Genomic DNA, 25,239 nt, shown 5'->3' with positions numbered 1-25,239 from the left:
TTTTGGCAGAGAAAGGGGTTTGTGTGAAAGAGTGATGGAAAGGAATACGACGTGGTTTCGAAAGATATGAAGGAGTGCCAGGTGTCCGAGAACGATGTCGTAGATAGAGCGAAGTGGAAAAGAAATAAGGAAAGCTAACCCCACCACCATATGGGATAAATAGCTGCAAAGAGAGAGAGAGAGAGAGAGTGATGGAAAGGAATACGAGCGATTTTCGAAAGTCAATATTTTAAACATCAGAATTATAACTGGTTGTCTGAAAGAAATGAGGCTCTATATAGCTCCTTGTACTTGTATGGAATGGGCGAATGGTTTTTGCAAGATCTCGGTGTTAACAGGGTCTTCTACTAATGTCTGTCATATTATGCCTATGTCATAATTCTGTGTTAACATTATTTTGGGGTTGTCACAAATTAAACAAAGTTTGTATGAGTGCGAGGAACAAACACAAATATGGTGATGAACAAATGTGTGCTACTTGCAGCGTGAAGCTAAGCTTGAAAGTTTTATGCCTATTTGATTGGTTGCTTTTCCTCGATATAATCAAAAGTGGGTATAATACATGGAGGATTTGGCAATATAACTTTTGATTGGCCTTAGCCTAAGGTGTGTGCTTTGCTTTCTATTGTAGTCGTGCTTGAGCACACAAAAACGACGAAGCGAAAAATGGATATTACTAAGGGTTGATCCGAGTCTGTGGGTTATGTGAGATTTGCCGTAAGATTGTGTAGTCTTTACGCCTAGAAAGGGTTGTGTGAAGCAAGCTTTTATTTTGAAGTGTGGTATTAAATAGATGTAGTGTTTGCTAGTAACCGAGTGTGTGTTTTCTGCCAGTCTATTGTGAAGTGTTTACTACGATTGAAATATATTGTGTGAAAATCAGGTCTTTTTGCCTCTGGCAATCTTGTCCTAAACTAAGTGTTGCCATGATTTGGCTTTGTCAACCTTTTTGGCGTAGGTTTTTATGCTTTTATTTAAGGTGCGCTTTTGAAAAATATTGTGAGGGTTTTGCTTATTGTCGCAGGGTTTCGTTATCACGCCATTAACAGCTTATTATTTTTGTTAATTTAAGAAAACTTGTCACTAATTGTCGACACACGTAATTTTGTTGTTGGGGGAAATGTCACTAACAATGTTTAGTCCTTAATTACACTAGTTTACAGTACATTTGTTGCCGGGATTTTTTAAGCTGTTGTTGACTACTCATATTTAACCATATTTAAAACTATTAGTAGTTTTTTTTTATCAGCTCTAGTTTTTGAGATTCAGCTAAGTGCGGTTTAAAGAGAAAAAACGTGGATTTACCTTAAAGAATATTTGTTTAAAAATTATATTAATTGTTAAGTTCCAAAAAACTTGGCTTTAAAGCTCTTCTCTTATGTGTAGACTTTGGGAAATGGCGTATCAGAGACCAGCAATAGTCAGACATCATATTTACATCCCAGAAACCCTGATAACGTTCTTCCATGACACGTTAATCTTGATGCATACGTTCTCCCCTGCTCTTCGCTCATATCTCCTAAATTTTCTGGAAAATCTGTCCAGATGACTGAAGAGGAAGTGAGTTTATGCTCAAATTGCATCCCATACCTCTTATTTGTAAAAGCAGGTCTTCGACAAGTTCAACATAATTTTCATTATAATTTTTCAAAATTCAATATAATTTTTATTCTCTGAAAGTTCAGGTGAATGCTGCACTGGTCGCTAAACACATGTTCTACTTCGGTTTTGCCATTTAGCTCGATTTTTGGTGTTTAAGCTGTTTATGTTCACGCTACAAAAGTAAGAGTCGTCGAGATGATTTTTCGATTCTTTCCAAATAGTTGGTGTTTTAAGTTGAAAAGTACTTCTTTTACCACTTTTCCATAATCTTAAATATTCAACGCACGATTTACAAACACAATCAGGAGCCCAAGATTTGTCATTTTTATCTAACAACATTCCAAAATATAAAAAATAAGTATTTTTAAGCGTCTCTGGTGACATTTCTACTCTTCTCAAACACATATTCTCCACGTAAGTAACAAACATGGTTTGGATTGTTCAAACACCGCCTCCTTGAACTACTCGTGTTGTAAAAACTTCACATATTTGTATAATTACAATAAAATACGTACTTCAGCGACTGAAAAAGGTTCAGAAAAGAGAAAGTCAATAACAAGTAAAGTCGAGCTACAAAAAAATTTTTGCGGGTGTAATTAATAAAAACTAAACATAAGTGAATGTTACCAGCCATTAAATCCACGGCAACAGGCAAAAAGTTTGATTTTGTAAACTAGTGTTATAATTTAAATATTAGTTTTAAATAAGTATAAATAATATAATAATTATAATGTGTATAGTCGATATACAAAATAACTGTCAACAAAATTATTGTTTATAATCAGCCGTATTGTTGCAACATTATATTGGAAAACAACATACATTCGAGCGGATATTGACAGATTCCAATGAACAATTTCATATGTTTGTTCATGTTGTTTTTAATTTACTTTATTTCCTCTTTTATTATTCTTCTTTTATCCAACTGTATGACATACATAGTTGTATGATATTATTAATGAGCCCCAAATAAAATTGGACTTACCTACATTATTCAAGATATACTACAACTAGCCTTTCACTTGTTTTCAAAATTGGATTGGGTGAAGGTTTTGTACATATGTAATGTCGTTTCTTATCATTTTTATTACTTATTCGAAAATCTATTCTTCACTATTCCAAATTCAAAACTGTTCTTCTATCACTATCATTATTTTCTTATTCCATCGTCTTTCACTGGGTCGCTTGGTTTGGGCAATCCTCGTTCCATTTTGGTATTTATTCCTTACAGCTTTAGGCTTATTTTACAATGAAAACAACGGGCTAAAAGGTATTTACCGCTACCTCTATTTGCTCGTCTACATAATGGCTTATCGTAACTTAATCAATAAAAAATGCAAACAAATTAAAACCCACTTCAATAATACTTATATCTAAAACCTTCTCCAAAGTCTGACACATATCATGCTGAAAATCCAGGTATACCTGGGTTTTAAAATATATGAAAACATAAATGTATACTGGACAGTAGTCGCAACTTTGCAAAAGCATTGAATTGTCATGCTATCTTCTTATAACGGACTTTTTGGAGACATCTCTCTCACTTATTTTTGAAAACAACTTGCGCGAAAATGAGCCATTATGTACCCGAGCATAAACAATCTTGGTCTAGCCTACCCGGTGGTGTTACCAGCTTCTTCCAAAAGGTGAGAATAACAAACAGCTTAGCTTTCAAACTAAAACGTGTACAAATGCACTTCCCTTCATCTTGATCATTCATCACTGAGCATTCAGGTATACACACAAAACTACAATTTATTACTAGCATGGTTTGATTTTGAAAAGAATTTTGTAAATAATCGGCTTTGAAAATTGGTTAAAAATGGTGAAATATCTTGAAAATCATCATCACTTACCCACGTGATATACATACAGTAAAGTACATATACCGGGTGTGTCGTTCATAATCACATTAAATGAAATGCGTTAATATACTGCTTAATACATTTCGATTAACACAAAGGAAAAATAAAAATACGCAAAAATAAAAAAATGAATTTTTCTAACAAAGTAGATAGAATAAAAATGTTGCGAAAATTAGAACACCATATACATGTCAGTCATTACAAACAACGGAAATTCTCTCTTGAAAACTGACAGATGTCAACTGATCAAAACATTAGATACTCCTAACTTTATCTCTGCTTTACACATGATGTTGTAAATTATGAAAACGAAAAATGACTCCAGTGGCTAAACCACTGAATGTATTAGGTTATTTTTCTTACAATTCGCCATAGAATATCATAAAGTATATGTGATAGGATTTAATGTGATAAGGTACGACACACCCTGTATAACCGCAGGAAACAAAATCGGTATTCATAAAATTCATTCTCTTTACACCTTGAGACTTTATAAAGTTTCATATACAATTTACAAGGTGATTCCATCCAGTCTTCACCTTTCGTACATTCTATATGCCATTTATTTATTAAAACTTTGACAACTAATGTTCGAATAACACATTATTATTTACTGTAAAGACAGGTCTATAGATCTCACAAACCTTTACCATATCAACAATTATCATACTCCATATTATCTCTCTATCCCCATTCTAAACATAGGTACTTATTCTATACACGACGTATACACACGTGTAGAATGAATTACAAAATAAATTCATTTGTTTTAATAAGTATCATGCACACACACATAAATAAACTAACTTCGCCTCCCACCCTTTCTACATACCACTATAAAATAAACAGGTCTAAATCCCAAATACTAGTACCATATACCAAGCATCATGCACATACTCTACATATTATTCTCCCATTCGACACACGACATACACACATGTATTATTACGTATAGAATGGTACAAAATAAATTCATGTATCATACAGACATACAATTTCGTCATCCACCACTTACATCATTCTACATACGCCGTATACACATGTATAGGACATGTGTATTGACGATAGATGACAGCACAACACCGTACCTCAATCCGTCAAATTTCTTCAACCGATTTTCGACCTTATCACAATAAAGGAAGATTAATCTTTGATTAGTAAAAGTTGACAGAAGACGACGACAAAACAAATATCATGTACACATATAAGTATATATCATAATCTTTCATCTCATTCTTAATACCATCATAACATATCAGGTGTATCATACCTAATCACATTAAATCCTATCACAATACTTTATGACATTCTATGGCGAATTGTAAAAAAAATAACTTAATCCATTCAGCGGTTTAGCCACGGGAGTCATTTTTCGATGTCCTAATTTACAACATCATGTGTAAAGCAGAGAGTATCGTATGTTTTGACAAGTTGACATTTAATGTGATTAGGGACACACTCTGTATACATACTATCATTCACTCTTACCCCATTACACATATACGCAATGATCCACGTACGTCACGATACCGTCCTCCCCGCTGTACATAGCATGTGTATACGCAGAGCCGCGGTCGGGCGACACGACGCCGGGCTCGCGGCCGGGCAGCGCGCTATCGGGCGCCGTGCCGCGCCGCAACGTCGCCGCGCCGCGCAAGCCGAGACCCGCCTCCATTGCTGGCACCGGCGTTAATACGCCTAGAGGTATGTACTTACAGATAGGATGATAAGTGTGTGTTAAGTAGGATAGGTGTTGAAAATAATATGGACGACAAAACAGTCTTGAGAAAAAAAAAAGTAAATTTTAATTTGTATGACCCATATACAGGTTGACAAAAACAAAAAAATAATAATTTGTGTAACCCATACCTATTTAGGTTGACGAAAACTAGAAAATTTTAATTTGTGACTATTATTTTTTAAGGTTCGTTTTTTTTGCTTGTTCGTTATATTTTTACCCGACTGCCAAAGAAGGAGGGTAATGTTTTTCGAGTGTATGTAAGTATGTATGTATGTATGTATGTCTGTTCCTTTGTGACCTCCTGTAGCCTAAACGGCTTGATGGATTTTGATGTATGAGGTATCGTTAGATTTGTCTTGATTACGGGAGTGTCATAGGATACATTTTATCCTAAAAGTCCCACGGGATATTTTTTCTAAATTTCCCTTTAAAAAAATATGTATGCGGTATCATTAGATTCATTTCAATCACGGGAGTAATTAATATAGGATACGTTTTTTCTCAAAATTCCCACGGGAACATGTTAATTCTGCGTGAACGCAAAGCAACTCATGCGTTAGCAAGCAAAAAGCGATTCTTTTGGCGATACAATCACGTCGTCTTGATCAAATGCATGAACGTCGTCTTGATCGTCTTGAACGTCGCATTGGCGGTAAATTTATGTTGCGGAGTAACATCACTCGTAATCTAAAGCCAAATGTCGTCGAAATAATTTAAAATGGTACTTACATATACATAGTCTTCTACATCTACAACATTTTCGTTAAATAAAAACAGCTAAAAAGTTATAAATAAAAGAATTATTATTAAAAAAAACAAAATACCCGACTGCACACTAAAAAAAGAGTAAAACAAGCCCCACAATAATATTGATCAATACAACTTTACTGAATATAATTTATAAATATTGATGGAAAGCATCGCAGGCGGGGACCACCTTGACCGCCACCAACGAAAATTCTGCTAAATGGTGCACAACCGAAATGACTATAAATAAGCCTCTGTTGGTCCCCGCCTGCGATGCTTTCCATCAATATTTATAAATTATATTCAGTAAAGTTGTATTGATCAATATTATTGTGGGGCTTGTTTTACTCTTTTTTTAGTGTGCAGTCGGGTATTTTGTTTTTTTAATTAAATAATATGTTCTGTGTCGCCGATTCAATGTTCAGCGATGTTATTAACATATCAATGTCATAATTGTGTGTGCTTGTGTATATAATAATTTACAATATTAATAGGTACTAACATAGGAATCACGTAACATATACACCGTTGATTTGAATGTATTCACATGAATAGAAATAGAATTATTATTAACTCACTTTAGCATGTTCTTTATTTAGACATGGTGTGTAACCAAAATTATTATGAGTCAGATTTTCATTGTCAGCTATTCAAAATCGACAGTAGTAAATCTTTACCTTGTTATACCTCGGAAACTAAATTCCCCCAAATAGGCCGTAGAAGAAAAAAAGCTCACCATAGGTTATAGAATACATGGATTTTTTTTACATTTTTAAAACTTTTCACCGAGTATATAAGTTTGTAGCTGATCGTATGTGTTTAGGAGGCGGCGACACGTTAGCGCAGAGTGCGGCGACGACGCCCAGCGTGTCGCGCGACGGCACGTCACTGGCGGGCGGCGACACCGTGCCGCGCCGCGCACACACCACGCCGCGCCGCCCGCGCCCCGCGTCCTTGCATGCCAGTGCTAAGCCCGGTATGTACTCTATAGCAGGCGTGACACCGTGCCGCGCCGCGCACACACCACGCCGCGCCGCCCGCGCCCCGCGTCCTTGCATGCCAGTGCTAAGCCCGGTATGTACTCTATAGCAGGCGTGACACCGTGCCGCGCCGCGCACACACCACGCCGCGCCGCCCGCGCCCCGCGTCCTTGCATGCCAGTGCTAAGCCCGGTATGTACTCTATAGCAGGCGTGACACCGTGCCGCGCCGCGCACACACCACGCCGCGCCGCCCGCGCCCCGCGTCCTTGCATGCCAGTGCTAAGCCCGGTATGTACTCTATAGCAGGCGTGACACCGTGCCGCGCCGCGCACACACCACGCCGCGCCGCCCGCGCCCCGCGTCCGCGGCATGCCAGTGCTAAGCCCGGTATGTACTCTATAGCAGGCGTGACACCGTGCCGCGCCGCGCACACTCCACGCCGCGCCGCCCGCGCCCCGCGTCCTTGCATGCCAGTGCTAAGCCCGGTATGTACTCTATAGCAGGCGTGACACCGTGCCGCGCCGCGCACACACCACGCCGCGCCGCCCGCGCCCCGCGTCCGCGGCATGCCAGTGCTAAGCCCGGTATGTACTCTATAGCAGGCGTGACACCGTGCCGCGCCGCGCACACACCACGCCGCGCCGCCCGCGCCCCGCGTCCTTGCATGCCAGTGCTAAGCCCGGTATGTACTCTATAGCAGGCGTGACACCGTGCCGCGCCGCGCACACACCACGCCGCGCCGCCCGCGCCCCGCGTCCGCGGCATGCCAGTGCTAAGCCCGGTATGTACTCTATAGCAGGCGTGACACCGTGCCGCGCCGCGCACACACCACGCCGCGCCGCCCGCGCCCCGCGTCCTTGCATGCCAGTGCTAAGCCCGGTATGTACTCTATAGCAGGCGTGACACCGTGCCGCGCCGCGCACACACCACGCCGCGCCGCCCGCGCCCCGCGTCCGCGGCATGCCAGTGCTAAGCCCGGTATGTACTCTATAGCAGGCGTGACACCGTGCCGCGCCGCGCACACACCACGCCGCGCCGCCCGCGCCCCGCGTCCGCGGCATGCCAGTGCTAAGCCCGGTATGTACTCTATAGCAGGCGTGACACCGTGCCGCGCCGCGCACACACCACGCCGCGCCGCCCGCGCCCCGCGTCCTTGCATGCCAGTGCTAAGCCCGGTATGTACTCTATAGCAGGCGTGACACCGTGCCGCGCCGCGCACACACCACGCCGCGCCGCCCGCGCCCCGCGTCCTTGCATGCCAGTGCTAAGCCCGGTATGTACTCTATAGCAGGCGTGACACCGTGCCGCGCCGCGCACACACCACGCCGCGCCGCCCGCGCCCCGCGTCCTTGCATGCCAGTGCTGAGCCCGGTATGTACTCTATAGCAGGCGTGACACCGTGCCGCGCCGCGCACACACCACGCCGCGCCGCCCGCGCCCCGCGTCCGCGGCATGCCAGTGCTAAGCCCGGTATGTACTCTATAGCAGGCGTGACACCGTGCCGCGCCGCGCACACACCACGCCGCGCCGCCCGCGCCCCGCGTCCACGGCATGCCAGTGCTAAGCCCGGTATGTACTCTATAGCAGGCGTGACACCGTGCCGCGCCGCGCACACACCACGCCGCGCCGCCCGCGCCCCGCGTCCTTGCATGCCAGTGCTAAGCCCGGTATGTACTCTATAGCAGGCGTGACACCGTGCCGCGCCGCGCACACACCACGCCGCGCCGCCCGCGCCCCGCGTCCGCGGCATGCCAGTGCTAAGCCCGGTATGTACTCTATAGCAGGCGTGACACCGTGCCGCGCCGCGCACACACCACGCCGCGCCGCCCGCGCCCCGCGTCCGCGGCATGCCAGTGCTAAGCCCGGTATGTACTCTATAGCAGGCGTGACACCGTGCCGCGCCGCGCACACACCACGCCGCGCCGCCCGCGCCCCGCGTCCTTGCATGCCAGTGCTAAGCCCGGTATGTACTCTATAGCAGGCGTGACACCGTGCCGCGCCGCGCACACACCACGCCGCGCCGCCCGCGCCCCGCGTCCTTGCATGCCAGTGCTAAGCCCGGTATGTACTCTATAGCAGGCGTGACACCGTGCCGCGCCGCGCACACACCACGCCGCGCCGCCCGCGCCCCGCGTCCTTGCATGCCAGTGCTGAGCCCGGTATGTACTCTATAGCAGGCGTGACACCGTGCCGCGCCGCGCACACACCACGCCGCGCCGCCCGCGCCCCGCGTCCGCGGCATGCCAGTGCTAAGCCCGGTATGTACTCTATAGCAGGCGTGACACCGTGCCGCGCCGCGCACACACCACGCCGCGCCGCCCGCGCCCCGCGTCCGCGGCATGCCAGTGCTAAGCCCGGTGGGAATATAAATCGTTTATTCAACTTGGCTGCAAAAAAGCACTTTTCAAAAGTCAATAAAAATAACAAAAGGCAGCCCCCAAAACGCCCACCCTATGAAAACAGATTTTTATGTTGTCGGTGTAATTGTTCCTGTTTTCTCGCGGCGTCACCCGCGTCATGAAGGCACTACTACCCGTACCGGAACAGTATTCGTTACTTACACAGAAATGATTGTATTACCAAGTTACTTTTATCTGTTATTTCTACTTTCCAAAACATATCCATTAATAAATATGGAAATGTTTTACACAAAGGTGTAACATTTGCTATAAACTCGTACTAAATGACAAAATATTAATGAACTATTTCACTTTACAGCAGTGCCGCCAGTCGCGCCGGGCGAGGGCAAGCCGCCTGTACACAGAAAGCCAAAGCCATCCAAAGATCACGATAAGGTAAATGAGTACTCAGATTAGCCACTTTACAGTTTACAACTGTTTAAAACCTAAGTTTCTATTAGTTTTTCTCCGTTGCACCAATCATTATTTAATCAAAAATGTAAGCGCCAAACATTAATTTAATTGTATTTATTTAAGTAGTCTAGTCTTTTATTATCATATACCTAGGTCAATTTAAAATCACTTAAATCAGCGCACCTCCTCTGCCCCCAAAGTGTTAAAAAATCCCATTTACGATAGATAATGGTACCGAAAATATCATAAGCAAAATTTTGCCGTTCCCAAAATGTTTTACGGTGCTTATGGGACCGATACGATCGAGTTCTAATCTCACGACGTGTGTCCGCAGGCGGGTCGCGGCAAGTCGGTGTCGGCGTCGCCGGGCCGCACGCTGTCGCCGTCGCCCAACGTCTCCAAAGAGCCCAGCGTCGACAAGGACGTTGCTAAGGTAAATACTGCACTTGACTTCATTTTAATAAGAATTGTTTCACATTCAAGAGCTTAAAAAATCTGCTAATTTAAAAGTATTCGGCTGTCTCTATTATGGGTAGTCAGTAGCTAAGAAACTTTGACAGACCAGTATTAACAAGGAATCAGACTTCAACATAATTGGGAAAAAGGGCTGTGGCAAAATTATTCAAATTTGGCTGTTGACCGCTGTTACATCCGCCCCCCGGTAGAATTTTTTATTAATAGTGCAGTTTCCAACAGTTAATTCGTTTTCCAAATCGGATTCGGAGTGTCTTTATGTAAAAGAAGGAGGTTCTCAAGTCTAATTATTACAAAAACACATAAAATGAGAACCTCCTCCATTTTGGGAACTCGGTTAAAAATGTTTTTCCTTTTATATTATCATCATCAAGATGCCATCACGTCAATAATCAAATGAACACGTATATGCTATTGCAGCCGGCGGTGGCGGGCGAGGTGGACGCGGCGGCGGTGACGCACAAGCTGCAGGCGCTGCAGGTGCACCACACGCACACTAGCGAGAAGGTATGGCCTTGTATTACTTTACTTCACATCTAAGATCTGCTTACACAGATACTTACTAGTCTAGGTTTTTTCAGCTAGTATTTTAGCCCCATATCCCGCTTATTATAGAAAACAATATTTGGCATATCCCGACCTGCTAAAGCAGCGCTTCACCTGCTGCAGATGAAAGAATTTTTTGAAATCTGTTTACCCTCCTAAAAATGTGCAAAAGTTGTGCTTTACTGCGTGGGTATGTATTCTGAATACCTACACAACTAAAAATCTGATTGAAACGGTGCTTATTCTTGAAGACTAGTTACATGTTACCTGAAATGTGTGTATTTAATACATGAAAAAGTTTTTTACAATACTGTAGCTCAAGTCCTGAAGTCTATAATGCATCCCATGAACTATTTAAGTTAGTTCTATTCAATAAATCTCTTCTTTTTCGTAATTTCAGGAAAACGAAATCAAAGAAACATCAACAGTAGTAGAAGTTAAGCAGGAAACGAAAATCGAGCATCAAGTTACAGAAGATACGAAAGCCGAGGCTCCAGCGAGCGACAGGCCCGAACACAAAGACAAGAGGGACGACAAGGACGAGAAGAAGGAACCCTCCGTCGAAAAGACTGAAGATAATGAGATGACTGGTGAGAACATTTTTGAAAATGTTTTATTCAAATAGCAAAGGAATTGAGGACCTTCCTCCAATTTTGGGAAAAGGCGATTTTAAAATTCCGGTATTTAAATGATCAAATGATTATATTCTTTTTATAATTATATATTTTATGGAAAATGTTATGTTTAAACTAGTTCTTCAAACGTGTGCAGACAGTGTTGCTGGCATATTTCATATATTACTCCTTCCAAGTAAATGAACAAAGAAAGTGCTGAAGGATGTGTCTGTTGACGAAATCTTTATTTACTTCGCTCACTACATACGTAATTTCCTGGTTTAGCGCAGCTAACTATTGAGTAGGTAAAGAATATTATATTGTACTTAGCTGTAAGTCTTCCATACTCCATAAATAAATAAATATACCTAGTCATGATTTCTTCTGTGCATTCGCTTAGGCAATAGTAGTACGTTTATCTTTATAAATTTACAAAACCTTTGAATAAATTACTTTGAATTTGGGTTAGCAATATTAGTATGCATTTCCACGCAAATGTGTTAATTATTTAGAATGAGTAATGTTAATCACGTTGTGTACCCGTCCGCAGCGTCGATGTCCCGGCGCATCACGACGGAGGAGCAGGCGAAGGCGGCGCTGGCCGAGCGGCGGCGCCGGGCCCGCGAGGAGCTGGAGCGCCAGGCGGAGCTCGAGCGGCAGAGGTACATACTATAACTTCTTGTACTTCCTACTATACTTTTTTTTCTACCTCGTTGGTCTAGCTAGCGGTTGCAAGCGCGACTGCAGTGACTCTCGGGTCCGATTCCCGGGTCCGGCCAAAATCGCTTTTTGGGTTTTTTACATACTTATCGGATTATGAGAGTGAAGGAATAAAGAGTGCACCTGTGTCTGCGCTTGCTGATAATATGTCCTGCACAGCTAGGTGATCTCTTTATATGAGAACAGCCGCCCTGGCCGAAATCGGCCTTGAACGTTGGACGACTTTTTTATCTAAAACGTGCTCCAGAATACTCTACAACTTAGCTGAGTTTAGGCGAATAAGGAGGTACAGAAAGGCACTTCAACTTATTTCAGACAATTTTGCCTCCGATAAATTTTCTCAAAGAAAATTTTCGCTGAGAAACTTCACCAGTTATGTAGAGAACGCTTTAGATTAGTAATGGTACGTGGCTCCATGCACTAAATATTAAACAAAGCTCCACCTACCACTTCTAATTCACCACCACCCTTAGGTAGACTGGTAAAGGCCCTAAAACGTTAAGTCCGCCGTTGTACATTGTGCATAAAACATAATTAAATAATATCTTGACTAGAGTCGTCTAACAACTGATAAATACCGATTCGAGCTAAGAAAAGCATATTTTGCAATTTTTTTTAACCTCTCGGATATCTTATGTTGCACGCTACACGTCACACTTCCTTATACAAACAAATCTATCCCAAATAACAAGTGAATTTTTTCCTCAATATTGCAGACTACAGCGCGAAGCCGAGGAGGAGGCGGAGCGGCAACGCGCCGAGGAGGAGCGGCAGCGGCGCGAGGAGGACGAGGCGCGGGAGCTGGCGCGGCTGCAGAGACAGATGGACGAGGAGAAGCTTAGGAAGGCTATCGAGGTACACATTTGTTTATGAAGCTGAAGTACAAATAAGAAAGCATTTGCTGTTAATTTTGTTATTCTAAAAAAAAAACAATTCAAAATAATAAAAAAATTAATTACAAAAAACAGCCCACAAATACTAAATGAAAACGCACAATTCAATCAAAGGAAAAGTTCCGTGTTTTGTGAGGGACGCGTTAAATTGGTTGGTCCTTGCTGCAGTTGGCAGTCTTCCGGGTAAACGGAAACAGTTTGAGGAGGTCATACAGGCAGTCGCTCCATATAAAACAGTGAGCTCAGCTGCTTTCAATCAGTTTCTAGTAGGGAAAAGGCGATAAAATTCAAATAACTCTTGCAGGCTCAACAACAACTCGAACGCGAGGAAGCAGAACGCAAAGCCCGCGAAGAAGCAGAGAAGCAGGCGCGGCTCAAAGAAGAAGAAGAGAAGAGGAAGGCGGCCGAGGAGGCGGAGAAGTTGCGCCGCGAGGAGGCCGAGCGGGAGGAGAAGGAGAGGCTCGCCAGGAAGCAGAGAGTTGAGGCTATCATGGCCAGGACTAGGCTTAGGAAGGTATGTTTCAGCTGAACCTTAAGATTTCGTATTTGACTTGTAACTGAATGGAGAGGACAGATAAAAATGTAAAAAGATATGTTATTTCGTGTAGACTTTATATCCCCTATTAATTTCTAGTATGTAAATGTAATGAACGGTACAGGCTTGGCGAATGTGTTGATAGTTGCTTAAAAAAAAAAACTTAACTTGTATTAGGATTATGTCAAATTTTACGTAAGCAAAAAATTACATAAAATTACGGCCGTACATCGCTATCAAACATACCAAACTTTAAAAATCTAAAAATCCATCTATATTGTAATTTTATTAATCATAAAATAACATTACAGCAAGCAGAAGAAGACAAGAACAAGCAAGCCGCCGCGCCTGCACCTACAGAAACATCCGAACCCGCTGCACCCACAGCCACTACAGAACCCGCGCCTGCAGCACCCGCGCCTGCAGCACCCGCGCCTGTAGCACCTGCACCTGCAGAAGTGCAGGCCCCTGCAGCTCCTGCGCCTGTGGAAGCCGCAGCCCCCGCGCCTACTGCAGCGACGTCGGTAGAAGCCCCCGCGGCCGCGGCACCTGTGTCGGAGCCCGCGCCTGTGCCTGATAATGGCAATGTGAATTCAACAGCTGATTTGCTCGGATTAGACTTCTCGCAGGTAATACAATAAAAAAAATATATCAAAGTCGTTTATTTAGGACTAGCTAAGTACTTGAAGGTTTTCAATTGGCCTCAAACTAGGCAGGCCTGATTGGGCACCAATAATCAGTCAGCGTTTAACACATTTCATTCATATGTGAAAACTTATAATTGGCCTTTTCTATTATGTATTTTCCTAAACCAAACTGTTATCTGTTAGTTTTTCTTGTAAAATAAAACAAAATTAAACTTTATGTATTTTTAATGTTTATTAAAATGTGTTTTCAGCCACAACAGCCAGCGCCCTTGGAAGTCACGAACTCGACAGAGAGTGCACACAGCACCAACAACGGCAACGTCACTGCCGACCTACTGGGGCTGTCCGAACAACGACCCGTTAGTATATAATACATTCATTATTGCCTAAATTAATTGATACAGCTCTACATTAATATTAAAAATTAGTATTATAAAATTCAACATATTATAAAATGGAAAAGAACTTTATATTATTAATGTACTACGTAATTGGTTTGAAAAAAAAAATCACTTAAGAAGGTATAGTATCTGGACTGAATATGTTTTATCTGAGTTCAAAAAAAAGTTTCCCCAGAACGCGGGAGAAACCGCTGGGAACAGCTATAGTCTGTTTTTTAATCTCGTAGACTAAATTGACACTTGCAAAATGTCAAACTCACAAATAATGTTGCTAGCTTTTTTGTGCAGTGTTGTACTTACGATACCGGTTTGTTGAATCGTAACTTTTTATCTATAATAGACGAATTTAATATTCATTCAAAGTTTTATATTTACAATTCACGTACTTACACACGGCTGCACGACGTGCTACAAACTGCCAGGGATATCTGACCACGCAACGCCATGCGTAATCATCAAGAATAAGCCCATTATTTCAGGATAACTTCGTGTAAAAAACGATTCTTGATTTTATTAACGCTAAGTTTCGGTCGTGCCACATCACTATTTAACAATTTGCAATAAACTGACAACACTCGTAATGTCAGTTTAGTCTACGAGATTAAAAAACAGACTATAGTGTAGTATAAATGGGTCATTCTAAGTTAAGAAGTACTTTCGACGGCAACAACAAAAAAATACATTTTTTTTCAATAAACTTTACAAATAACCTATTTATCACTTAAAACTAAATGTTTCCTATGTGATCACTCAAATTTATTGCAGAAATGTACGTAATTAAGTCACAATAAGCTCTAATATATGAAAAATGTCTCTCCCCTGGTCTGTCCCCCAACCGACTTTATTTGTAAATCAGTAATTATGAATGTATTAAAATTCAATAATTATTATAAACTCTTTCATTTTATAGGGACAGTAAACTTAGTAATAGTATCTTACAAGTAAAAGTGCTTTTATTTCAATTCTTTAAAAAAAATATGAACACCGAAATTTGTCCACCGAGTTTCGTGTCTCGTCCCCTGGTCTTTTGTTTTCGTTCAAAAATCAGTTTTGCTCTCCTAGTCTGTAGAAGTTGTGACCTTGAATGCATAGTGTGTAACGTGAAGTTAACAGCAAACGGCGCATAAGCAACTGCGCCGCCTTTATTGTCGGCCATTTCGTTCACGCTACTCGCTGGGTGCAGAAGAGTTATGTGAATGCAGTCTTTCCTCTGGTAAGTTTTACATTGCAATTTTTTGTTAAAATACTAACATATACTTCAATATTTACTATGAATAGTGTGTACATTGTTATGTTTGTGTGTGAATGACGTGCGCGAAATACTTTTACGGCTATTTTAGATTTCTATCGAAAATGTATCTCCCCTGGCGTATTTCCCCTGGCTCTTTTGATGGCAGGGGAGATACTTAATGTCCAGGGGAGATACATTTTTACGCGTTTCCATTAATACTTCTAGTTTTCTCTAATCCTTTACTTGGCGTTATGCTTATTTTAGCTTTACAATACAATATTACGTTTTATTTACAGAAAAATGGCTTGAAAAGAAGAGGATAGCAAACGATTACGATATCAAAGAATTAAAAATGACCCGGATAAGTATTTCATCGTTGTACTTGTTTTTTTTTGTAGCGTTGGACTGCACAGATTTAAGTGGATCTATTTCTTCCGCTTGTTTTTTTATTTTCAGGTTTCTTGCTTTTCTTGCTCGAGTGGACTTTTGCTGCACGATCTCCCGCGAAGCAGCTGGCCTACTGCCAGACTGCCACCGTGGGATCTGGAGGCGAGAGTCTTCTTGCGCCTGTACTACTGGCGCGAGGAGGCTCAGGAGGGCCGGGAGGGAACTCCGTTGCCGCGGCAAGTTGTCGAGCAGCGGGCGGAGCTCCGGCGCGATCTCATGGTGGCCTGGAGGGAACGACTGTCGCAACCCAGTGCAGGGCACGCCACCATAGTGGCGGTAAGTCCCCTCTTTGAGGAGTGGCTCGGGAGGAGTCACGGCGCCCTCACGTACCGCATGACGCAGGTCCTCACCGGACACGGTTGTTTCGGGAGGTACCTGCATCGAATCGGTCGTGAGGAGGCGCCTGGGTGTCACCACTGTGCGGACAGCCCCGAGGACACGGTGGACCATACAGTCCAGGAGTGCCCTGCGTGGGAAGGGCACCGCCGGGTCCTCGTCGAGGCTTTAGGCGGCGGCGACCTCTCGCGTCCGGCCCTGGTTCAGGCCATGGTCCGGGGCGAGAGGGAATGGGATGCCGTCGCCTCCTTCTCGAGCATGACTGTTTCGCACCTCTCATCCCGGCCGCCGCGCTGGAGCAGGTAGACACCACGGGCGCCGGGTGTCGCGAGATGACTCCCGGCCACCGTAGGCGTAGGTCTGTGAGCGGTGAGTTCGGGTGGCTCATCGCTCATGTCTATTTTTAGACAACAGACCCGTGTCGGCGGCGCGCGTTGTTCCACGCGCTCCTCAAAGAGATGTCAGCATCCCCAGCGGGGCCCAGTAGGGCCAAGGCCTGCCAGGGCTGCGGGTTGTTCAAAAGAGATACCGCGGCCCTGGCACATAAAAGGCCTGCGACTTTTGATGCTTTTTGACGTCGTTAAAAAAAAAGTTGACTTTTGCTGTGCTGCCTGCGTTCGCCTGTTTATATTTTGAGGAGGCGGTGGGCCTTCATTATCTGAATATGGTGGTGTTACAAAAGCATTACTTATATCTTGGAGTGCTAAACGTCTTCTACGAATTTTTGCTTTTTCTCTCCATATTTCAAGTTACTGTTATTCAAAAGAGAATTTCTTGTTTTTGTTTCTTTTTATTATTGTTTTTCATGTTTTGTACCTAGCACATAAGACTGCTAAGAAATGAAAAGTCTGATTATAAATAATTCATAATTAAAATAAATAAAGATGATTCTTAAAATTAACCTTGTTATATTTTTATCTCTTCCCTGTTCATGAAGTATCTTCCCCTGTACACCTTGTCTCTCCCCTGTATTGTGTATTTCCCCTGGTCACTCATAAAACGAGATAAACCCAAAAAATTGACTGGCCCCTTTGTAAACGTTTTCAACGTAGCCGTTTACATTTAAAAATGTATACTTAAGTAAAAATATATTAAAAAAAACTCGTGCCGCCATTTCATACAACGAATTACCTCTTAACTTAGAATGACCCAAATAGTACTTTTTTATACAGAAGCAGCAACTTTGTACTCTTCTTCTATTTATTACGTACGTAAATGGTTTAATAAATAAACATTATGATACAAATCTTTAACCACTCAAACATCTCACCGTTACAGACTGAGGACAAACCCGCAGAGCAGACGACGAACAAACTCCCAAACAACGACAACGCCATCACCAACACGCCAAGCGAGGCCAACAACGGCAACATCACCAACATTGGCCACATATCCGCCAACTTCATACAAACCGAACGTTTGTCCAACGAGAACCAAAAATTGGCCGATGTACCGAAACTTCTAGAAGATGATTTCACCACGCACAACGGTCACGGCGCCGCCCACAGCCACCCGCTGACACTGCAGAATGCGATCTAACTGTATGTAAGTAAGGTTTGCTATTGAATGCAGTCGCGTTTTCATTGCGTATATATTGGCTGACGGTCGTCAGGTTGTGATTATGGCAAGCTATTAGTCGTATGACGGGTTTTTTACTGGATTTGGAATTTGTTTAGACACCCTTTACTTGCGAGAATATTTAATACCAGAACTCTCAATATAAATGTGGTGGTTCAAACAATACACGGATTAGACACAAATTATAGAGGGCAGCACTTACGACTGATCCTTTCACGACACCAAAATAAGAAAATAATTGAAAAATTGTGTGTCCTGGTGCTTTCCAATTAAATTATGTTCACACATTATAAATTATAATTTATTATAAAAATATCAAAAGTTTCTGTTATTCATCGTTGGTGCTAGTTAATGTTTTTAGATAGACTTGTAATAAAGTAACAAATTGTTCAGCTCGAGAAAAATCTAGTCTGAAAACCAACTCAGTCTAGGCACTTCCTAATAGGTCACCATTCTACCTTAGGATTTAAATTGTATTTTGTATAAAAACCCTTTTCTTTTCATAGACATTATATAAAACAAATCGGTTTTTGTATGAAATATAATTATTAGTCATCGTAGTCAAAATGTTATTTATTTAAAAACGTGAATAACAAGATTACAGAATACTTCAAAATTTTCAAAATCTTCTATCTTCAATCTTTACTTCTATGTCACAAATGTGGTGAGCAGACTTGTAGGTAGGATAACAATCTATTGTAAAATGGGGCGATCTTACAAAGCCAATATGTATGCGTGAAAACAGGGTATGTGTCTGTCACTCTAATCCAGTGTAAAAACTCTATAAAATTTATAAAACAATATGTAATCAAAAAATATCGAAATCACGCTTCCCTGTTCTATTTTTAGGCAAAATGTTGCTTAGGAACAACTTCAAGTTTAGAAGAAATGCGCTAAAGTAAGAAACATAACACGATGGTTCAATCCATATATCTTATGCAAAAATCCGTCACATTTTTATGTAGTGACCATATCTTAGCCCAATGCGGGGATAGTTTAGGTAACGCAATAATAATTTAAAATAAAAAATACAGGCGTATAGTATACTTAAACAAGAAATTATTTAAAATCATGTAGCTTATTAAATTCGCAAAGATCTTATGTTGTTCCTAAGCAATTGTTAATAATACTATTCACAATTACAGATATAAAATAACAATATTATCAATTTATTTTGAGAGTGACGGAACAACGGGAAGGCACTAAATTATTATAAAAAAATAAATATTATAATAATATAATTAATGCATTTATTGTAAATTATCGCAAGTGATTACACTTGGTTTTACTAACAAACCGATATATTGGAAATAGTAAGCTTATTTTGTGAACAGTTTTGATGGCAGTCCGGTGAAAGTGAAGCGAAAGATATTTATAGCATTTGCACAGACTATGAACCGCTCTTTAGAATGTCAGTAAGCAATATTATGTTTCTAGTAGCATAATCATGGGATTTATATCGCATATAGTAGCTTCGCTTCCAATATAATCTTGGCTTTAAACCCGGAAGCCGATAGCCATCAAATTGCAATATTAAATAATTATCATCAGTTACTTAATAAAATATATCATGATATAAGCTAGTAAAACAACACCTACTGATTTCATGTAAAGTAATTGATGGTAAAAATTCACCTATAGTTCGGCCATTCAGAGAATGCGTTCCTGACACGTCGCGATTGAACTGACGACGTAACTTTGCAATGGCGTTGCAGTTACGATAAAAATATTTTTGCTGGTTGTTTACCGTTTTAACAATTGAGGAGCATTAAAACAACATTATTATATCAATAATCAATGAATGTAGTTACGTCGTCAGTTCAATCGCGACGTGTCAGGAACGCATTCTCTGAATGGCCGAACTATAACATGATTCGATAACCAATATAGAATTAAGATATAAATATGAACATTTATTTATTCAAACAATGACAATGTATTTAGATGCCAGGCCGCTAGAAATTATTTAAAACATCTTATGAGTAACCTCTTTAGCCCATTTCCGCTCTGCGTGACATTCCTTATGTCACTGTCAAAATATAAACGTCATTGTCAAATTGATATCTCAAGATGATTTGATTTCATAAGATCGATCTCAAAATATAAGAGTGGTTATCAGATGGGTGGTAAATAATCCTATATTTTGTAATAAAGAGCCTATCAAATAAGCATAATACCTACTTATCAAATAAAAAAAGTTTTACGCCATTGAAAATAACTTGATGGTTCGTAAAGCTTATTTTCCTTTAGTAAATGATGTTCGATATTCAAAATTCCGTCTCATAAGGATTGGTGTTGTGTGATACGTTCTATATAAGTTTTATTTTTAATTGTATTATAATTTTTGAATACGCGTATTTTGATCATTAGTGTGAATAGAGTTAATTGTGAACCTTTTATTAATCAGAAAATAATGAAATAACACCTTTTAGATTTTTATTGAGATTAGAAATATGGGATGGAAGTATACCTTAAAGTAATAACAACTTTACTAAAACGATATCATAATAGTCAAGTAGTAAAATGCTAATATATTTTTTATTATTCGACAAAAATTGCTAGTAAAGTCTTGCCGATTTCAAGCATTTGCGTGGACACTTATTCACATAATTGGCCAATTTTTGATGGTCGAATGTACCTTCTAATCATCTTATCAGGCATTTTATTTAACACCATTAAGACCTGGTTTGCAAAAATACACTAGAAAATTACCGAGGCATTTGCTAAAATGCCGTATTTGCAAATAGAACAGCAAAATACAAGAATTCTAACATTTTTTGTTATGAAATTCATATCGATGTGTTTATCCGTATTCAATAATGAAATAAAGGGTTTAGAATGAAAATGAATTGATATTTTGAGGAACAAACATAATAAATGAAATTCAAACATCTATGAGTTAGTCTTGCCCAGTTAAATAATGAAAAACGCACAGGATTATTGCTGAATACGGATAAAATGACGTTAGATAACCCTAAAAGCGACGATTCTTTATCGAAAATTGTTCATAGAAAACAAATCAAATGAACAGATAGATGTTTGGGGGTTGATAATGAAGTTATGCTTAATAAAGTTACAATAATGTAATTTAAGTTATTTAACAAGTTATGTATACAAATTTTTGTATGATAAGTAGATAGCATTCAATGTTATTCAGCTTCTTTTTTATAGGATGTTAAAGAAAACTAGTTATTTGAAGCCGTTTCGGTTCGTAAATAAACAAGGTTAAAATGGGTTGCATTAATATACTAATTTTCAACTGAACTAAGATTCTAACCGTTTTCTAGTTATTGTATAAATTAATTACTAAGCCGTAAGTTGTAGTTACGTTTTCATATAAGTCTCTTTTTTATTATTGTGTTAAGATTTTAAAATTATTAGCGTTTCACTTATCATTGCCTGTTTAGAAATGTTTTTCTATGAAAATGTAACTAAAACTTCGTGGCTTGGGGAAGCCCTAACTGTATATTATTCCATAATATTTTCTTTCACATAATAATAATAGTAGTTTTTCCAATTAACTTCTGTTGTGTGTTGAATTTATTGTTGTGTGTGTTTTGAAGTTTGTCCAATCGTTTTGAAAGGCGAGAAATTGCAATAAAAACTATATAGAATGTAATTTGTGTGTGGAAGTAAGAAAAGGATGGTATATTCAACATACGACAGACAAACAATCACGACAACTTTTATAAACTACTTTTTTCAAAAGATACTTCTTATAACAATTGTCGTGAATGTCATTTAACAAATTTATTATACGATTTTTGCTTGTAGGTAACATTTGTACGATTTGTGTTTTTATTTTGCTTATCCATCCACTCTTAATCGTTCAAATTATATGAAAATCATGTAGATGTCTCACGGCCTTAATTATTATACAAATATGTATGAAATTGAGGTCAGGAAAAGTGACCCACCCTAACTAATATTTTAGTAGAGTGAACTACTATATTGGCTCCTATATTTAGACAATACTTTAGTGGAATGTCCTATCTACAATATTTTTGGATGGGTCACTTTTCCTGGCCCTAAGTGTACTTGGGACGACATTTTATCATTGTAAGATACTGCTAAATAATTCGACTAAAAAGTGAGATTTGTTATCAATTTGTTGTTGTCAATGAAATTGAAATTTTAGAAAGTACTCACCGTAAAAAAACGTCCGATTGTTTAGTAGGATTTTATGATGAGATGTTTTCTCAAGTATTTATCGATGTATAATTGTAATGTTTTATTACAAGAACTCGTGTGACAGGTCGCCCACCCCAGTCGATCATGTTCCACAGTCTGATTGTTATAATATTAAGTTTAAATGAGTTGACGAACGCCGCTAGTTGCGCTGAACCAATAACTTTCAAAACGCGACTAAAATACCAAAATAAGCTAGTCTAAAAATGTTATGTAATTATTGAAGAGAAATCGTGCTATTTAAATTATTTTCCAATTCTGATGTACTAAATTGTTGAACTGTGTAGCCTTTAGCTATAGTGAATATGGCGGCCTGTCACACTCGCCCGCGCGTGTGTGCGTGAGTGTGTGTGTGTGAGTGAGCAGTCCATTCGGTACGTTGTAGTCGTCGCGGAATAATGTAATTGATATCATACATAGATGGACATGGCTTCAACGCGTTATATAACTACTGTATTACGTTTATAAACATCATGGATTTATTAAATGAAACAATTTTAATACGAAAAATAAATACAAAGAAGTTAATTTTGGTGTTTTTTTTTTCTTTAATACCTCGTCTCTTTAACACATTTTATGGGGATATTTTATCTATCTCTTTAACTCGGTTTGGATTCAACCCATCTTAGGTATTTTGAAGCCAAAGAAAAGTGACGCACTTGATTGATGAATTTGGCTTTAAGCTATACTCGCCTGGCCTGGAATCGAACTCTCACACTTCTACTTGAGAAGTTGTTTATTTAGGGGTGGGTTTAAAATGAAGCAACATTAAAATTGACAACTGCGTATATTAATTTTTTACTATTGTTATAATACAGTTTTACATTTTGCCAGCCCTTACAAAATGTGAAGACAGTAAACATAGGTACTTTATTTTTTACAAACATTCTAATTATTAAATTAACAGTTAACTGCATCTAATAACAATAATAGGCATTTTTATTTAAATTATTTTTTGACATAAACAATAAATAGTAATACAATTTTATAATAAACTACCAATACCTATATAATTTCCAGAATACTGTAGAAATAAATTGAATCTACTTATAAATTATAAAAAAATAAACATTGAAATCAGCTCACCAAAAATGTATTAATAAATAAATAAATAATGTACCTATCTGGTGAAGACAGTGTTAAAAAAAAGTTATACTTATTCAGAAAAAAATAAAGGTCATAGATATAAATATAAACCTAAAGTTTATTTTAAAGAGATATATTATTAATTACAGTTACGAATATAATCTACATTTATTATTTATAATTGAAAATACTCGTTGCGAGCTATCTACTAATTCATTTTAATTTTTTATATTGTTTTAACAATTATTAGGAAATACATTCTGATCCGACATCGATAAAAATATAAATAAAATTGTTTCTAGTCGTTATATTAAGAGTTACAACAATTTACTATATGTAGGAAAGTTAAGTTTCTTTTTTAAAAACATATTTCAACAGTTCGCTTTTATAAAGTTACCCAGACAGAAACAATGTCTGTTAAATAAACATCTTGTTATACCTTTGTCATAATTTATATTTTTTGTTATAAGTATTAATAACAATAAATAATCGTGTACATAAGCACATAGAGAGTCGTCGACAGTTCAAGTATTATTTACCTTGAAATAGAAATAAAGGTATTAAAAAATAAAAAGTGATTTTTCAATCGTTTTGTACTTAAATTATTATACATAAGTAATATATGCAATAAAAATACGCAATTTGAAATACATAAAGCCTGCAAAAATATTGATGAAATATGTCTTAAAAAGATATGCTTAAATAATAATTTACAAAAAAGTTAATTTTGATATATTTAAGTAGGTACAATTCAATACATATAATTTACTGACTAGAATCTCTTAACTGTGAAAACAACGCTAAAATAAGCCTCATTATTTATTGGCAATAATTCTTAATTCATATAGGATATGTTGAAACGGCAAGTCTTTCCCAAGAAATAGGTAGCATTTAATGTGTATTATTATATAATAGTTTTTGTTATAATCAATAATTTTTAAAGACACTTAGTTTGGCATATCCATTTCCAGGCTGGACTCTGAAAAATAAAAAAAAACACGTTTAAGTATTACAAATTAAACCGAATAAAATAAAAGTACACATAATATTAATGATTAGTACGATACATACACAAGGCTTCTTTCTGACATTCGATGGTTTGTCTTTGGAAGATCTATGGCTGAGATGATGATGGATGATGATGAAGGTGATGAAAAAAAGAAGATTTAATTACAAGATGATTCGATACCTACTAAAGTATTAGTGAGATCAAGTAAGTGATTATGTAGCTAAATTCGCAATATAATAGTGGACAGTGCTAGCTTGATTGCTGTCCAAATTTTTCTTGAAACTGGAGAATAGTAGGTAGGTAATAAAGTAGAAATTATTTGAAAGTTATGCCGGCATTTCGATACTCAAGAATAAGTAAGCAGGTAGGTAATTTGTTAATGGACGGGGTCATATTAAACTTAATATAAGTCGGTAATTTGTTAGTAAGTTGGTATTGTAGTTTTCAACGCGAAAATATATATTTTTAGTACCTTTTCGCTAACCTGCGTGACGCTATAGATGACAACATATCTGAAAATTAATGAATCACAATGACAATGAATGATATGATTGATTCCCTAGAACTAGGGCTGCCATTTCGAATTTCGCCAAACCCGGACAAACATTAAAAAAACCCGGACATTTGGTGTAAATCGCATTTTTCCCCCGAACCTAATTTGTAATCCCTTTAGGTACTATTAACATATACTTAAATTCAATGAGGTGCTTTCTTACATGAAAAGTGTCCGGGTTTTCCCCGGACACTTCTTGAAACCCCGCCCGGACGGCCCCCGGACGGCCTC

General features: G+C 39.3%; 2 protein-coding genes across 10 annotated transcripts in view; one reads left to right on the top strand and one right to left on the bottom strand.

Moving 5' to 3' along the window:
- The window catches only part of LOC124640945 (proteoglycan 4-like), a 65,749-nt gene extending 46,336 nt beyond the window's left edge, over positions 1 to 19,413 (top strand). For 5 of the 8 annotated variants that reach the window (XM_047178912.1, XM_047178914.1, XM_047178917.1 and 2 more), the window contains 12 exons: positions 5,034 to 5,171; positions 6,779 to 6,931; positions 9,656 to 9,732; positions 10,085 to 10,183; positions 10,645 to 10,731; positions 11,171 to 11,360; positions 11,935 to 12,046; positions 12,821 to 12,959; positions 13,302 to 13,511; positions 13,844 to 14,161; positions 14,431 to 14,538; positions 17,873 to 19,413. In XM_047178912.1, coding sequence (XP_047034868.1) covers positions 5,034 to 5,171; positions 6,779 to 6,931; positions 9,656 to 9,732; positions 10,085 to 10,183; positions 10,645 to 10,731; positions 11,171 to 11,360; positions 11,935 to 12,046; positions 12,821 to 12,959; positions 13,302 to 13,511; positions 13,844 to 14,161; positions 14,431 to 14,538; positions 17,873 to 18,133 — 1,892 coding nt within the window. In that variant the 3' untranslated portion in view covers positions 18,134 to 19,413. The remainder of the gene's footprint in view (positions 1 to 5,033; positions 5,172 to 6,778; positions 6,932 to 9,655; positions 9,733 to 10,084; positions 10,184 to 10,644; positions 10,732 to 11,170; positions 11,361 to 11,934; positions 12,047 to 12,820; positions 12,960 to 13,301; positions 13,512 to 13,843; positions 14,162 to 14,430; positions 14,539 to 17,872) is intronic. The other 3 variants (XM_047178919.1, XM_047178921.1, XM_047178913.1) reach the window with 2 other exon arrangements.
- Positions 19,414 to 23,128: 3,715 nt separating this feature from the next.
- The window catches only part of LOC124640838 (tachykinins-like), a 71,016-nt gene continuing 68,905 nt past the window's right edge, over positions 23,129 to 25,239 (bottom strand). Inside the window, exon 3 of one of the 2 annotated variants that reach the window (XM_047178772.1) lies at positions 23,129 to 24,425. In XM_047178772.1, coding sequence (XP_047034728.1) covers positions 24,394 to 24,425 — 32 coding nt within the window. In that variant the 3' untranslated portion in view covers positions 23,129 to 24,393. The remainder of the gene's footprint in view (positions 24,426 to 25,239) is intronic. The other variant, XM_047178773.1, reaches the window with a different exon arrangement.

Source organism: Helicoverpa zea, chromosome 21 (assembly GCF_022581195.2).
Source record: "Helicoverpa zea isolate HzStark_Cry1AcR chromosome 21, ilHelZeax1.1, whole genome shotgun sequence".
NCBI classification, from domain to species: Eukaryota; Metazoa; Arthropoda; class Insecta; order Lepidoptera; family Noctuidae; genus Helicoverpa; species Helicoverpa zea.
The sequence above is the reverse complement of the archived record's forward strand: the minus strand, read 5'-3'. Positions and strand labels throughout refer to the sequence as shown.